The sequence below is a fragment of the Enhydra lutris genome, unplaced genomic scaffold (genome assembly GCF_002288905.1).
Source record: "Enhydra lutris kenyoni isolate GAN:26980312 unplaced genomic scaffold, ASM228890v2 scaffoldscaffold46, whole genome shotgun sequence".
Taxonomy (NCBI): domain Eukaryota; kingdom Metazoa; phylum Chordata; class Mammalia; order Carnivora; family Mustelidae; genus Enhydra; species Enhydra lutris.
Window position 1 is genome coordinate 13,007,126 of NW_019154130.1, and position 15,479 is coordinate 13,022,604.

The 15,479-nt window shown below is 48.6% G+C and overlaps 1 protein-coding gene across 1 annotated transcript in view; it reads right to left on the bottom strand.

The window, feature by feature from the left end:
* The window catches only part of LOC111156434 (V-set and immunoglobulin domain containing 10), a 37,026-nt gene extending 22,104 nt beyond the window's left edge, over nucleotides 1-14,922 (bottom strand). The window contains exons 1-2 of the mRNA XM_022517338.1: nucleotides 14,795-14,922; nucleotides 6,937-7,218 (exon numbers count right to left, since the gene is read on the bottom strand). Coding sequence (XP_022373046.1) covers nucleotides 6,937-7,218; nucleotides 14,795-14,873 — 361 coding nt within the window. The 5' untranslated portion in view covers nucleotides 14,874-14,922. The remainder of the gene's footprint in view (nucleotides 1-6,936; nucleotides 7,219-14,794) is intronic.
* Nucleotides 14,923-15,479: the final 557 nt, after the last annotated feature.

A 15,479-nucleotide genomic window follows, 5' to 3' on the forward strand; every position in this document is an offset into this window, starting at 1 on the left:
CCTTCCGAGCCTCCTGAATTAAGTGTTCAGTGGTTACAGCTCTCATAAACCCCTTGGGTTAAGTCTGCTTTCTTAATTAAAGCTGACGCCATCTTCCTGATTCCCTGGGGGTCCTGCCCTGCTCTGACTTTACTACATAGAAAGAGGTACCCATTTCCTTCCCTTCCACTGTTTTCTCCACCCATGTGATATTTATTCTTAAACAGAAATCCACCCGTGCCTTTTTTTTTTTTTTTGTAGGGTGACAGTGGCAATCACTCAAAGAGGCAGAGAGATGGGAGAGGAGACAAAAATAAAAGAGGAAATAAATAAAAATAGAGAGCGGTTATAAAGGTTTGAGATCTAACTGACGCCTTGGTTACTGTACTTTGAGTTCTCAGCTTCTTCCTGGATGGATGCCTCAGCCTCGTGGTCATGAGCTTATACTCTGAATTCACAGACCTGGGTGTAAATCCAACTGAGGAACAACCTTGGACAAGTGCCCATTGCTCTCATTCCCTCGTCTTTCCTATGAAATGAAAAGAACAGATAGAGGGGCACCGGGGAGGCTCAAATGGTTAACTGTCTGCCTACAGCCCAGGTCATGATCTCGGGGTCCCGGGATTGACGCCCACACTGGGCTCCCTGCTCAGCGAGGAGTCTGCTTCTCGCTCTGCCTTGACTCCCCCCTGTCCCTGCTCATGCTCACACATACTCTCTCTCAAATAAATAAAATCTTTTTTTAAAAATGTGGAAGTGTGTTTTCACTCTTGTTATATAAGTTTTTATATAACATCCTCGACTTTACCCGTCGGGCCATACCATCTAAAATATTTACCATCTGGCCCTCTACAGAAAAAGTTGGATTCCTGTTCTAGAACAATCTACCAGTGCCACTGCCTTCCTCTTCTCTGTGGACATTCCTGACATGGGAACAACTCGCTTCTTTCCTTCCTCTCCATAAACGTAGTTTGGCCAGTCAAGGGTCTCACAGGGTTGACTTATAACTCAGGTGGGAGAGTCTCATCTCCATGTCTTGGGTTCCCCGCCAACAGGAAGAGTTGTCATTAGGCATCTGCTTTCAGACTAGCATTTTGATTTGAAAATGACCTAAACATGTACCAGGTAGTCTGTGCTAATGAGTGGGCATACCTATAGTTCTAGAGTGGGATAAGATCCTTGGGGATACTCACAGAGACTTTTTTTTTTTTTAAGACACTAGTTTATTATTATTATTATTTTTTAAAAGATTTTAAAATTTACTTATTTGTCAGAGAGAGAGAGGGAGAGAGAGGGAGTGAGCACAGGCAGACAGAGTGGTAGGCAGAGACAGAGGGAGAAGCAGGCTCCCTGCTGGGCAAGGAGCCCAATGTGGGACTCGATCCCAGGATGCTGGGATCATGACCTGAGCCAAAGGCAGCTGCTCAACCAACTGAGCCACCCAGGCGTCCCTAGGTTTGTTTGTTTGTTTGTTTGTTTTTAAGATTTTATTTATTTATTTGACAGACAGAGATCACAAGTAGGCAGAGAGACAGGCAGAGAGAGGGGGGGAAGCAGGCTCCCTGGTGAGCAGAAAGCCCGATGCGGGGCTCGATCCCAGGACCCTAGGATCCTGACCTGAGCCGAAGACAGAGGCTTTAACCCACTGAGCCACCCAGACACCCCTCAAAGAGACTTTTTTGATATCACTTTTAGAGACTGAACATAGAAACAAATGTAACAACCCCACTGCGTCCCGATTTCCCAGGTGATGGCTGTTCCTGTCCAAAGAGCTGGACCCCAGAGGTCTTCGGCTTCTTATAAGCACCCATCTCTGCTTCAGATGAGCTTGGCAAGACTCAAGGTAATCAATCTCTAGGCAAGGGTCCTCCATTTTCTGAAGGGAACCAAAAAAATCTTTCTTCAGTGCGGCCCAAACACTCTTTCCTGAGGACCTTATGTTCTGAGGGGGCACAGCGTCACCCTCGGCATTATAGGATGAGGGCAAAGAGATGAACCCAATTAGTCAGGGAACATGGCACTTTCCTGAGGCCCCTTCCTGGCCTCTCCTGATGTGACGGCCACATCACTCGCTAGATGGGAGCACTCCCCAGCTGACTCCAAAGAGATTCTTGGAGGTCGATACCAACCAGCTTCCTCAGAGTCCATGTGCCATCCAGCTCAAATGTCCCCTCAGCACTTGAGTGGCCTGAGAAAAACTGACATGGCGAGAGCCTGGCACCACGTACCATGAAGTCTGACTGCAGGCTTCCATGGGATCATCTGATCACTCCGCTCACCAGTGCATGAGAGCTGATATCTTTAAAGAAGAACAAAGTCTAGTGGCACGTGTTCAGGTCTGTGCTACCTTGCCCATCCCTCCAGCCTTCCTGCAGGTAAACACAGCAATTCTAACCTCCTGCCCACCCAAATTTGGAGGCAGAAGAGGGTGCGTAAGTCCATGAAATAAAGTTGGCAGCCCCGAACTGCTCTAGACTAAAGGATTCCTGTCTTCTCAGGAGCAGGGGTCCCAATCCAGAGGACAAGGTTCTTCAACTGCAACATTAAATTAGCAAGTAATATAGCACAGTCTCGTGTCCTGAGACAAATAACAAAAATCACATCGCAGTGCCCATCCCAGGAATATTAAATCATCCCAGCGCACAGAAAACCCGATTCCCTGGAAGGCAGAGACACCAAATGTCCCCCGATCAACAGCCAGTGATCTCAACGGTAGGGAGGAAGAAGCTACTGGCCCATAGACAGCCAGCTTTGTGTCTCTCTGGCACCTCTGGCCACACATTCAAAGTCACTTACAGATAACAACTCGTCACATCTCAGAATTTTTTTTCCCTTCCTTCCAAGGCCATGTTCAAATGTTTCCAAACTTTTCTCCTTAAGAGACTTCGTTATCAACCATGTCAGTGAAAAGACAGGAAAAGCAAGATCAGGACACGCAGAATCCCTGACCCATAGAAGGTCCCCGTTCCAAAGGGTTGGGTGTTAATGGATTGCTGGGAACCTGAGATGCATTTTTCCCACAGGAAACCCATCACCTGTTCAACAAGGTGGTCAAGGGTAACATGAACCAAGGGCATACAAGTGAGAGGAGTTCAAGGGACTTTCTCAACGTCACCAGGACAACAGCCCCCAGCACTTGGATTTGAATGCAGGCAGCTGGACCTCAGTGTATGCTCGCAGCCACCCAGCAGTACCATGGCCCTCCCCTCCCAGAAATGGATTAGGCTTAATCCATATTCCAAAATCTTCCATACAAAATGAGGGCCGAGTCCCATCTGAGATGTCAAGGCCTCCCCTTCAGCCACTGTCTAAGGAGGAGCCGCAAGGGGCTCCCTGATGCCTGGAGGGGTCTGTGTTTGCCAGGGTTTGTCCTAGAATGGGATTAAGACCTGAGATTCTGGAGGGCTCTGGTATGTGGGAAATCACAGGACATCTGTGCTATGGACTGAATGCTTGTATCCCCTCCAAAATTCATGTTGAAACCTAATTCCCAATATGATGGTATTTGGAGTTGGGGCCTTTGGGAGGAGGTGATAAGGAGGTCATGAGAGTTGAGTCCTCATGAATGGGACTGGAGCCCTTCTAAGAAGAGACCCCTCCTTCCTCTCTCTCTCTCTACCTTCCATCAACTGAGGACACAATGAGAAGACCTATCTACAAACCAGGAAGTGAGCCTCACCAGACATTGGATCTCCAGGCACCTTGATCTCGGACTTCCCAGCTTCCAGAACTGCCAGAAGTGTTTGTTGTTGAAACCACCCAGCCTATGTTACTGTGGTTATGGCACCCCAAACTAGGTCTGCATCCAGTTTTCACAAACAAGCCCACACCAGTCGGGGACGCCGTATGTGTCCAAATGAAGACGTTCCGTAATACGAATCACATCACAGTAACTCAGGGAGCCCCAAGAGCCATTTGAATTTAGTGATTCTTTTAAGATTTAAGTTCATGTTCATTATAAAAAGGTCTTGCATTTATGTCCCTACAGGGCAATAATGAAACTAATCCACCCTCCAATAAACTTAGCCAATGATTAATCAATGTCAGATAAAGTCACCATAAACTGGAAAGAGTGATGATTTAAAAAAAATAATAATAAATAAAAAAGCAACAAGTTGTAATGCCATCTTACTCTGTGGTCAAAAGAGAAGGCCTTTATTGCAGAGACTGCCATGAGGAGTTATTAATGACTGGCAGCAGGAGTGAGTGGCCCATGGGCTCACAGTAGGAACTGAACAGAGCTGGGCCAAGATGGGTGACATTTTTAATACACCCACGTTCATTCTTGGCAATTCAGCCGTTCAACTGTGGCATCTCCAAACGCAAAACCACTGCAGTCCCAAATTCCATAAGCCTTCAGAGCTGGCAGAAACCTTAGAGACCATCCAAAAACCCAGACACGTCCCTGAAGCCTTGCTTTTCTTCATCCTCCACTTCCAATCCACCAGCATGTCTTACTGGTCTACCTCCAACATCATTTCTGAAGCTGTGCATTTCACCAAGACCACTGCCACACCCTGGTTCTGGCCACCAACCTCTAATGCCACCAGTCGGCTTCCCTATTTTTATCAGTCCTTCCTGAGATCACACACAAACAGCCTGCATGTGTAATTGAAATAATGCCACACCCATGCTTCAAGCTCCAGGAGTTTTCCTCCGGCACCCACCACAGCAACAATAAAAATCTCAATTCCTTGCCGGGTGTATTAGTTTCTTGAGGCTGCCTTTACAAAGTCCCACAAGTGTGGTGGCTTAAACAACAGACATGGGTTCTCTCACAATTTTGGAGGCCAGAAGTCTGAAATTCACGTGTCAGGAGGGCAGGGGAGAATCCTTCCTCGCTCTTTTCCTGGCTTCCGGTGGCGGCCATCAGTCCCTGGCATTTCTTGGCTTCCAACAGCATCTCTCCACTTTCTGCCTCTGTTGTTAGGCATAGTTTCCTGGGTGTCTCCATATTCACGTGCCTTTTCCTCTCCTTAGAAGGATGCCAATCAGGGGCGCCTGGATGGCTCAGGTCATGATCCCAGGGTCCCAGGATTGAGCCCCGCATCGGGCTCTCTGCTCAGCAGGGAAGCAACTGTCCCCCACCCCGCCTGCCTCTCTGCCTACTTGTGATCTCTGTCAAATAAATAAATAAAATCTTTAAAAAAAAAAAAAAAAGAAGAAGGATGCCAATCAGTTTGGATGAGGGCCCACCCCAATGACCTCATCTAAACTTGATTCCATCAGCAAAGACCCTATTTCTCAATAAGGTCCCATTCACAGATACCAAGAGTTGGAATTTCAATATTTTGGAGGGATATAATTCAACCCATAACACAAGTCCCCCCTTCACACACACACAGGGCTCCCACCACACCAGTCCTCTCCCCATCTGTACACGCACCACACTCAACTCATCTGGCCCAGGAAATAGTTCTTCCTATAGTTACTCTTATCTCTGCACAACGGGCTCCTACTCATTGTTCAGCTGAAATGTCACTTCCTCCAAAAGGTTCTCTCTGATCCCCTTCATTTAAAGGGTTTCAGAGACGGCGCCTGGGTGGCTCAGTAGGTTAAGCCTCTGTCTTCGGCTCGGGTCATGATCTCAGGGTCCTGGGATTGAGTCCCGAATCGGAGTCTCTGCTCGGCAGGGAGCCTGCTTCCTCCTCTCTCTCTCTCTCTGCCTGCCTCTCTGCCCACTTGTGATCTCTCTGTCAAATTAAAAAAAAAAAAAACAAAAAACAAAAAAAAAAAACTTTAAAAAATATTTTAAAAAATAAAGGGTTTCAGAGAATCACCCCACCTCGACTCTCTGCCCTCATCACCCTGGTACTGCCTGACGCATTCGTGTACTTGCTTACTGGTCCATCTTCCCTCACTAGGATGTGAGCTCCATGCAGGCAGGGGCCCTGTCTGTCCTGTTCACTCCTGTGGCCCAGTGCCTTGACCAGTGCCCGGCACCAGGCTTTCAATGGATATATACTGAATAAAGAAATAAGTAAATTATCTTACAGATGAGGAAACTAGGGAGCGGTAGGCATCACGCGTCTATTTCTACTAAATGACACATTCTGGATCTAGAACATGGATATCCGTCTAAACCAGTACGCAGCACCACCTTCTTTGCAAAGGGCCATCGAGTAAATATTTTAGGCTTTGCAGGTCACCCACCCCGCATCACTGCCACTCAACTCTGCCATGACAGCACCAAAGGCAGTCAGAGCGTGGCTGTGTCCCAACAAGCCTTCTATATGGGCACTGGAATTTCATATCATTTTTACATGTCACAATTATCATTCGTCTTTGGGGTTTTTTCCAAGCCTTTCAAAATGTAAAAAATATTCGTAGCCCGCAGGTCAGATAAGACCCACAGATATGGCTTGAGTTTGCCAACCCCTATTCTAAATTCATGCACGTATATCCACAGATAAGATACTGTTTGAGGAAAGTGCAGCATGTTATACAATAGTAGCTCATGCCAAGCCCTACAGTGAGCACCGTAGCATAAGAGCACTAGACCTACCAAGGTCCATGATGTATTATCCTCAATTAACAAATAAGGACAAGTAACGCTCTGAGATCTTAAGCTCCTAACTCAAGGTGACACAACCCCAGGACTGGAACTCGGGCAGTCTGACTCCATCATGTTATATGCTCTGACTACGGTGCATAATAAAATCGTATTCACAGCAAGGACGGCACTAACCAGCTGAAAGTAATCGCTAACTAATGTGCCAGGAGCCATTAACAGCAGTTTATTGACATAAACCAGAATCCAGTCTTCACAGCAATCCTAGGACACGAGAATTCTTTTCACCCCCATTTCACAGATGAGAACATCCAGGTACGAGAGGTGACTGGGCTTGCAGGTAGCAGAGCCCAGGACGAAACCCGGGCATGCCTCCAAAGCCTTCCTCCCGCCTAAGGCTCTGCGCGCCTGGCCAGCCGGCCCCAGGCCCCTGCCACCACACTTACCGGCCACCTGCAGCCACACTCGGAACCACCGAGTCTCTTTCAGGACCTCCTGGCAGGTGTAGTTGCCCTCATCCTGCAGCCTCAGCGCCCTGATGTGCAGCGAACTGGCATCTGCCAGAGAGAAGCGTGGCTCAGCCGGCGGGAAGCTGGAATTGGAGGACAGGAGGAAGACAGGCTCCAAGTCATTCCGATACCAGGTTACCGGGCCCCTTGGTCCCGAAACGTTGCCACAGTGCAGAGTAATGTTCTCGTGAACCTCTCCAATGACCAGAGCCTCCAACCCTGCACAAGGAAGGTCAGGCTGTTACTACATCTCTTCATCTCTGAACACCCTCCCCTGTGCACCATCCCTCTGCATTAGGATTAAAAAAAAAAAAAAAAAAAAAAAAATCAGGTGTGTGTGTGTGTTATTGTTGTTTTTTTAAGTTTTTTTTTTGTCTTTTAATTCGTTTGACAGACAGATATCCCAAGCAGGCAGAGGCGGGAGGGGAAGCAGACTCCCCACCCAGCAGAGAGCCCGATGCGCGGCTGGATCCCAAGACCCTGGGATCATGACCTGAGCAGAAGGCAGAGGCTTTAACCCACTGAGCCACCCAGGCGCCCCCAGGGTGTGTTTTAAGCACTCTGTGGAGATTACTGCCAGGGCTGATGATGAACCTGCCGTGAATGGCAACCACAGAGATAGCCCCAAATCTACCACACCCCCCCACCCCATCCGTGCCCTGCACCGCAGGACTGCTCTGTGCTCCCACCCCGAAACCCCGCTGGATCACGTGGCTTGCTCTGGCCAATGAGGTGTTAGCAGACGCGATGCTCACAGAGGCTTAAGCACTATGTTTAACTGGTCTTGCTCACGCCTCCTGCCATCACCTGGAGCAGGACATGCCCGTGGTAGGACCCAGGAGGAGGATGAGAGCGACATGTGCAGACCCCAGGTGTCTCAATCATCTGAGCTGAGGCCCGTCCAGATCAGCCCCCAGCCACCCTGTGGATGCCCGGACACGTGAGTGAGCCCAGGCAAGATCAGCACAGCCGACTAACCCCAGCCCTGGAGCTATAATGAGCACTTACGGTCATCTTGTGATTGTCATGCAGTACTAATGTGGCAGTAAATAACCCATACAGAACCCAAGTGGTTTTATTTGCCTGGAAATCCAGAAGGGGAATGCAGGGAAGAGGGCCTGGGCTTTGTTCCCACCTTCCTACTGCTGGCTCTCGCCATCGCTGGTGCAAACGATCCTGGTAGTCAAAGCTCTCTTGCCGCTCCAACTTTGGCCATGCCCTGTGTTAGGCACTGGGGAGCCAGTAATGGGCAACACAGAGACAGACCTCCAGGATCTCACAGTCTAGCAGGGGAAACAGACAATAAACTGGCAATTATCATCCAGGGTGATCAGTACCATGACATGGCCTCAGAGAAGGGGATCATAAGCCCAGCTGGGGTGACTGCCAGGGAAGGATTCCTCCAGGAGGCCACACTGAGATCGCCTGGACAGGTAGGAATTAGCCAGGTAGACAGGAAGATGGGGTTCCCAGGCAGAGGGAACAGCGTGTTCAAAAGCCCAGATCAGCAGCAGCAGCGTCACGTTAGAAAGTGCCAATTATCAGGTCCCACCCCAGAATACTGAAATCAGATAAATCCCCTATCTAGGGGTGGAGGTGAAAGGTAGCACTGCATTTTAACAAGCCCTCCAGGTGATTCTTTTTTTTTTTTTAAGATTATTTATTTATTTATTTATTTTGAGAGATCACAAGTAGGCAGAGAGGCAGGCAGAGGGAGAGAGGGGGAAGCAGGCTCCCTGCTGAGCAGAGAGCCTGATGTGGGGCTCGATCCTAGGACCCTGGGATCATGACCTACATCAAAGGCAGATCTCCAGGTGATTCTGATGCTCACTCATGACTGACAGGTATGAAGGGCGACGGATCTGGCACAGACTGTCACCAGGTAACAAGAAGCAAATTTGCTTCTCAGCCCAGTTGCTGAGAGGTGTCAAGACATAACAGCCCCCCTCCACAATCAATGTCCAAATACAAAGAGGCCGCAGGCACAGAACTGATGGGCAGAACCTGTTAGGAGTCTTCTACCCATGTTGTTGCACTCAGTAGATGGGAAAGGTGTGACGCCAAGAAGGAACGTGGGCTAGATCCATGTTCTACTGTGAGAAGGTAGCAGGGTGGGACCAGAAGCTAGACTTCTTGCTGTCCTCTAAAATGTTCTCTTTCCACCACATCAGAAGTTTTCAAAGCATGTGAATACACTGGGGTTTGTGAAAGGTGGTATTTCATTAAAAAATAAATTGCCGTTGACAACTGGGCATCCGCGTACAAAAGAATGAGGTTAGACCCCTTACCTCACATCATATATAAAAATTAACTCAAAATTGGGGCACCTGGGTGACTCAGTGGGTTAAAATCTCTGCCTTCGGCTCAGGTCATGGTCCCAGGGTCCTGGGATTGAGCCCCACATCAGGCTCTCTGCTCAGCATGGAGCCTGCTTCCTCCTCTCTCTCTGCCTGCCTCTCTGCCTACTTGTGATCTCTCTCTGTCAAATAAATAAATAAAATCTTAAAAAAAAAATAACTCAAAATGGACCATAGCTCTAAATGTAAGAGCTAAAACTATAAAATGCTTAGAAAAGAAAAAAGTTATAAATCTTTGTCACTTTGGGTTAAGCAAGGGTTTCTCAGGACACTATAATCACAAGTAACGAAAGAAAAATGACTAAATTGGATTTTGTCAAAATAAAAATTTTTGTGCATCCAAGGATACCATCCAGAGAGTGAAAAGAGAAACTACAGACTGTGATAAAAATGTTTGCAAATCACCTGATGACAGGTTTGTATCCAGAACATATGAAGAACTCTCACAACTCAAAAATAAAAAGATAAATAATACCATTTTAAAAATGGGCAAAGGGGGCGCCTGGGTGGCTCGGTGGGTTAAGCCTCTGAGTTTGGCTCAGGTCATGACCTCAGGGTCCTGGGATCGAGCCCCGAATCAGGCTCTCTGCTCACTGGGGAGCCTGCTTCCCCGCTCTCTCTGCCTGCCTCTCTGCCTACCTGTGATCTTTCTCTCCCTGTGTCAAATAAATACATAAAATCTTTTAAAAAATTAAAAATAATAAATAATAAAAAATAAAAAATGGGCAAAGGGTCTGAATGGATATTTCTCCAAAAAGATATACGGAAGGCCAATAAGCACATGAGAAGATGCTCACCATTAGTCAATAAGGCAATGAAAAGAAAACCACAGTAAGACACATACCACTTCATACTCACTGGAATGGCTAAAATCAAAGACCACAGCAAATGAATACTGGCGAAAATGCAAAGAAACTGGAATCCTTACGCATCGTTGGTAGGATTTTTTCATTGGGCTGCTCCTTTGGAAAACGGTGTGGCATTTCCTCATAAGGTTAAAGTCACAACATGACTCAGCAATTCCACCCCAAGGTGTAGATCCAGGAGAAATGAAAACCTAGGTCTTCACAGACTTTATATGTGCATTCACAGCAGCATTATTCATCACTGCCAAAAGATGGTGCCTGGGTGGCTTAGTGGGTTAAAGCCTCTGTCTTCGGCTCAGGTCATGGTCCCAGGGTCCTGGGATCGAGCCCCACGTCGGGCTCTCTGCTAGGCAGGGAGCCTGCTTCCCCCTCTCTCTGCCTGCCTCTCTGCCTACTTGTGATCTCTGTCTGTTAAATAAATTAAAAAAAAAAATGATGGAAACAACCCACATGCCCACCAGCTGATGAATGGACAAATAAAATGTGGTATATCCATCCAGGGAAATATTATTTGGCCGTAAAAAGGAATGGAGTGCAAACCGCAGCATGCATGAATCCTGCCAACATTACAGTAAGTGAAAGAAGGCAGTTCTAAAAGACTCCATACTGTGTGATTCCATTTATATGAAATGTCCAAAATAGGCAAATCTATGGAGATCGAAAGTAGATTAGCAGTTGTCTAGGGTTGGGGCAAGTGGGTTGTCGGGGGTTGGGGGGGGAAGTAGTGAGGAGTGACTGCTAATAGTGAAGGATACTGCAATACTGCTTTCTTTCTTTCTTTCTTTCTTTCTTTCTTTCTTTCTTTTTTGGAGTGATGAAAACATTCTGGACTCAATTAGTGGTGACAGTTGCACAATCTTGTGAACATACTAAAAACCACTGAATTATATACTTTAAAAGGGTGAATAAATGATATCTCAATAAAGTAGTTAGGAAAATAAACTGCCACCTGCCTCTGAAAAGCCTTCCCTATTATAAACCGTAACAATGATATGCTTTTGGTCTTTTGTCTACTTAGAAGGGGCTCCTTCTAACCCTGGAGCCTGGAGCAACAGGACGTTCCAACTATCGTCTCATCTTGGGTGCCACACCACTCCCAAATGCCAGGACAACATGAGAAACAAACAAAAAAAGAAACCAAAGGGGCGCCTGGGTGGCTCAGTGGGTTAAGCCGCTGCCTTCAGCTCAGGTCGTGATCTCAGGGTCATGGGATCGAGCCCCGCATCGGGCTCTCTGCTCAGCGGCTCTCTGCTCAGCGGGGAGCCTGCTTCCCCCTCTCTCTCTGCCTGCCTCTCTGCCTACTTGTGATCTCTCTCTCTCTCTGTGTCAAATAAATTAAAAAAAAAAAAAAGAAAGAAAATTTATTAAAAAAAAAAAAAGAAAGAAAGAAACCAAAAAAACAAAAAAAAACAAAAAAAACCACCCCAAAACCAAAAAACTCTAAGCCACTCACTGGAAGGCAGACAATGTCATGTAATGCTAGAGATTCCAAAACAGCAGGAAAGGCTTCTGAACAATGACTTTGAAAAGCAGGTGAGAATTCTTTTTAAACCATTAGGCCTGAGAACCCAAGTTCTCAGAGGCAATGCGCACGGAGGAGAGAAGATGAACTGTAGAATTACGGACCTGCCCCTTCCCGGCTCCCTGGCAGGTGAATAAAGAAAAAGCCTGGAAAAGCCCTGGCAAAAGTCTCGTTCTGGAACTTGAGCGAACATTGTCTTCTCCTCCAAGGAGCAGAAAGACGCAATCATAAAAGAAGCCATTTCAAGGCATTTCACTTTGCTTTGCGCACTCCATTCTTTCTAACCGCTGAAGCTGAAGGTGACCTTGAAGGTCATTTTGTCCTGACATGTGGCAAGTCCTGAGGGCTGGGTTCAAGATGAGGCAGGCTGAGCCCCAGCTGAGTGGAAAAGAATTTGGTCATCTGTTAGTGACCTCTGTCGAACAGGGACACCCAGGGGCAGTCCTCGAGGGTGCACTGGTTCCATGCTTGATCGTTCCATACTCCCTTTCACAGATGAGAAAACTGAGGTTCAGAAAGCTTAAGTGAGGGTGCCTGGGTGACTCAGTGGGTTAAGCCGCTGCCTTCGGCTCAGGTCATGATCTTGGTCATGATCCCGCATCGGGCTCTCTGCTCAGCAGGGAGCTTGCTTCCCTCTCTCTCTCTCTGCCTGCCTCTCTGCCTACTTGTGATCTCTCTCTCTGTCAAATAAATAAATAAAATCTTTAAAAAAAGAAAGAAAGAAAGCTTAAGTGATTTCCCTAAGGGCCCACAAAAGTCACTAGGAGAGCTGGGACTGTCACAGAGGTCTTCAGTCCTTTGAGTCATAGGGATTTATCCTGGTCTCCCGATCAGACAGGATGAGACAACAAGACATCCTAATAGTTTGTGTTACCAGAAGTTGTCCACATGGTATCCAAAGGGTCCCTGAAGGCCTCCCTTCCCCCACCTTAAATTCAGAATATGGACCTAAGGAGGGAGCGATATAAGCAACCATTTCCCAATGCTACCCTCCTACTATCACTCACAGAGTTGGGATTGTACCCCAACACTTTTTTTTTTTCCTGCCAACTTTTCCCCAAGAAGGACCCGAGATTTACAAGCTGAGGGGACAGTACAGGCATGAACATTGTCGGAGTGAAGTAACAATTTTTTTCCCCTAAGATAACTCCCAATTTGAAAACAAACAGCAAAAACACACCCAGCTAGGGAACCCCCTGGCACTATCCATGAAGGTGAACTTGGCCTGAGAGCAAAATGACCGCACATGGCAGTGAAGGAAGCGTCCCTGTGTGGTGAGCTGTAGTCAGGCTAAAAGCTGATTCATTCCAGAATGATGACTGTCACCCAGGGTTCTGATGTCCCAAGGCCCCTGATGTTCACGGCGCAGTAAACACAGCAGACAGCCGGTGAGAAGGGAACAATCGTCTTTAACTTCCGGGGAGAGCCAGCTGGAGACTGTCCTCTCCTCCTCCCCATAGCACAGTGACCACTAAGTGAAACACCAGCAGGGACCCGCAGGTAAGGTCCACAGAAGAGGATCAGGACTAAGTACTACAACAGGAGAGGTGGAACAAATCTGGGGTCACAAGCCCTAGAGAGAAGGTGTAACCACTGCTCAGTTCCAGGTGGGAAAGCTGGGGCTGCCCAATCACCACATTTTTTCCAGATAAACTGGAAACCTAGATTATGGGAAATTTTACTGTTTTTAAATGATTGCCGAAAACAAAACAAAATCTTACGACAGCCTAATGGTTAGAACTTTTGGCACTTGCTGCTAGGAAGCCGGGGGCGGGGGGCAATTCCTGTTACAGGAATCAGTCAGCAGTGTGTGCAGGCATGGGCTACACAGAAGATAACACCCCAGGGCGCCTGGGTGGCTCAGTGGGTTAAGCCTCTGCCTTCAGCTCCGGTCATGATCTCAGGGTCCTGGAATCAAGTCCCGCATCGGGCTCTCTGCTCAGCGGGAAGCCTGCTTCCCCCTCTCTCTCCACCTGCCTCTCTGCCTGCTTGTGATCTCTCTCTCTCTCTCTCAAATAGATAAATAAAATCTTATAAAAAAAAAAGAAAGAAAGAAAGAAAGAAAAAGAAAGAAAGAAAGAAAGAAAGAAAGAAAGAAAGAAAGAAAGAAAGAAGAAAAAAAGAAAATAACACCCCAAGTATTCTGACAAGGTACACCACCTCCTGGCCCCATCTCCTTTCCCTCTACCTGAGTCCTTGCTCTCACTACTTGTCACGCTGCCCTGCACACAAAATATACACTTTCGCTGGTGCATTAAATTCAAAAATGCTTTTTCAATATTTCTGTATCCTATAAATTTTTGTAAACAACCTGTAAACTTAGTGTTACAAGGGAGAGCACAGATGAAGCATTTAAGGCCTTCTGCCAATCATGTCAAGTGGAAGAGGTCATGTCAAGTGGAAAGGCGAGTTTTCTGAAAGTCTGAAATTACTTCAAAATAAAAAGGATTTGTTTTGTGTTTCTTTAAGGCGAAGGATGGAAGGCATGGTTTTTGAATGTGCTAATCCGCACAGGTTGGCTTGCAAGGGTGTGTAGGGAAATCCACAGGTTACAAGTGTAAGGCGAATTCAACCTTGGGCAGAGGAAGGAGAGAATAAAGGAGCCTGGAGTTTGAGCCCCAGCGCAGCAGGTAAAACCAGAAAGCAAATTTACATCCGACGCTTAAAAAAAACAACAACAATCCACACACACACACCAGCCCACAACAAAATGCCACTTTCCCCCCTACACGTGCCTCTCCAATTTTCCCATCTTCAAAATTTCCATCTTCGAATTCCCCAATTCTCCCATCACCTCTCTGCAGGCCCTCTGCAGCCTCGCTGGCTGCCCACTCCAAGAGACTGGGGATATCTTGCCCTCCATCAGGCGCCCGGGAAAATTCCTTCCTGCAAAAGGAGCCGAGCAGCGAGCAGGAAACTCAAGACCCTCCCGGGGCGGCTCCGGGGCCGCGGCCACAACTGGCTCCCGCGGAGTCGGAGGGAATTGGGTCCCTGGCTCTCCTCTTTGCCTGGCAAAACTCAACTTTTCCCTCCGGATCGCGGCCCCTTACCTGCGGCGACCCAGCGCGCCAGCAGCACCCCGAGGCAGACAAGGACCTGCGGCTGGGACGGCCGGACGCCTGCGGCCATCTCGCCCCAGATGCGGGCAGGGACTCCTCAGGAATCGCAGGCTCCGGCTGGGTGGGTGTGCGTCCCCACCTCCAGGGCCCCGGCCCCTGGGGTACTGAGTGCTCCTCCCAGGTCCTCGGAACGACAGAGGAGCCCCACTCTCCGCAGTCCCCGGGAAGGATGCTTGAGCTGAGCCCGATGTCCGGCGGTGGAAACAGCCTGGGGCTGCCGGCGCGGTTCTGTCTCGGGAGCGCCCGGCCCAGGGTGGGAGGGCGCACCCCGCCCTCTGCGCCCGCCACCCACTCCCGCTCGCGGAAAACAACAGGAGCGAGACTCCCTCCCGCCTCCCATCCAGGCGGGAGCCCAACTTCCTCTACCTTGGCCGGGGAGGAGGGCTTTATGCAAAGGGCGCGCGCCCGGGCGCGCCGAGCCGACTCCGGCCCGGCCGGGGGTGGAGCGCGGAGGCCGGTCCCTCCCCAAGCCCACTCCGCCCGGGACGGCCGCCTGGAGTCGCGGGGACAGCTGGGCCGGGCCGAGCTCTGCAGCTGCCGCAGGACGGCACCCCCGCTCCGGCTCGCCGGCTGCTTCCCCCTCCCGGGCGCTCGGGCTGCAGCACCCGGAGGAGCG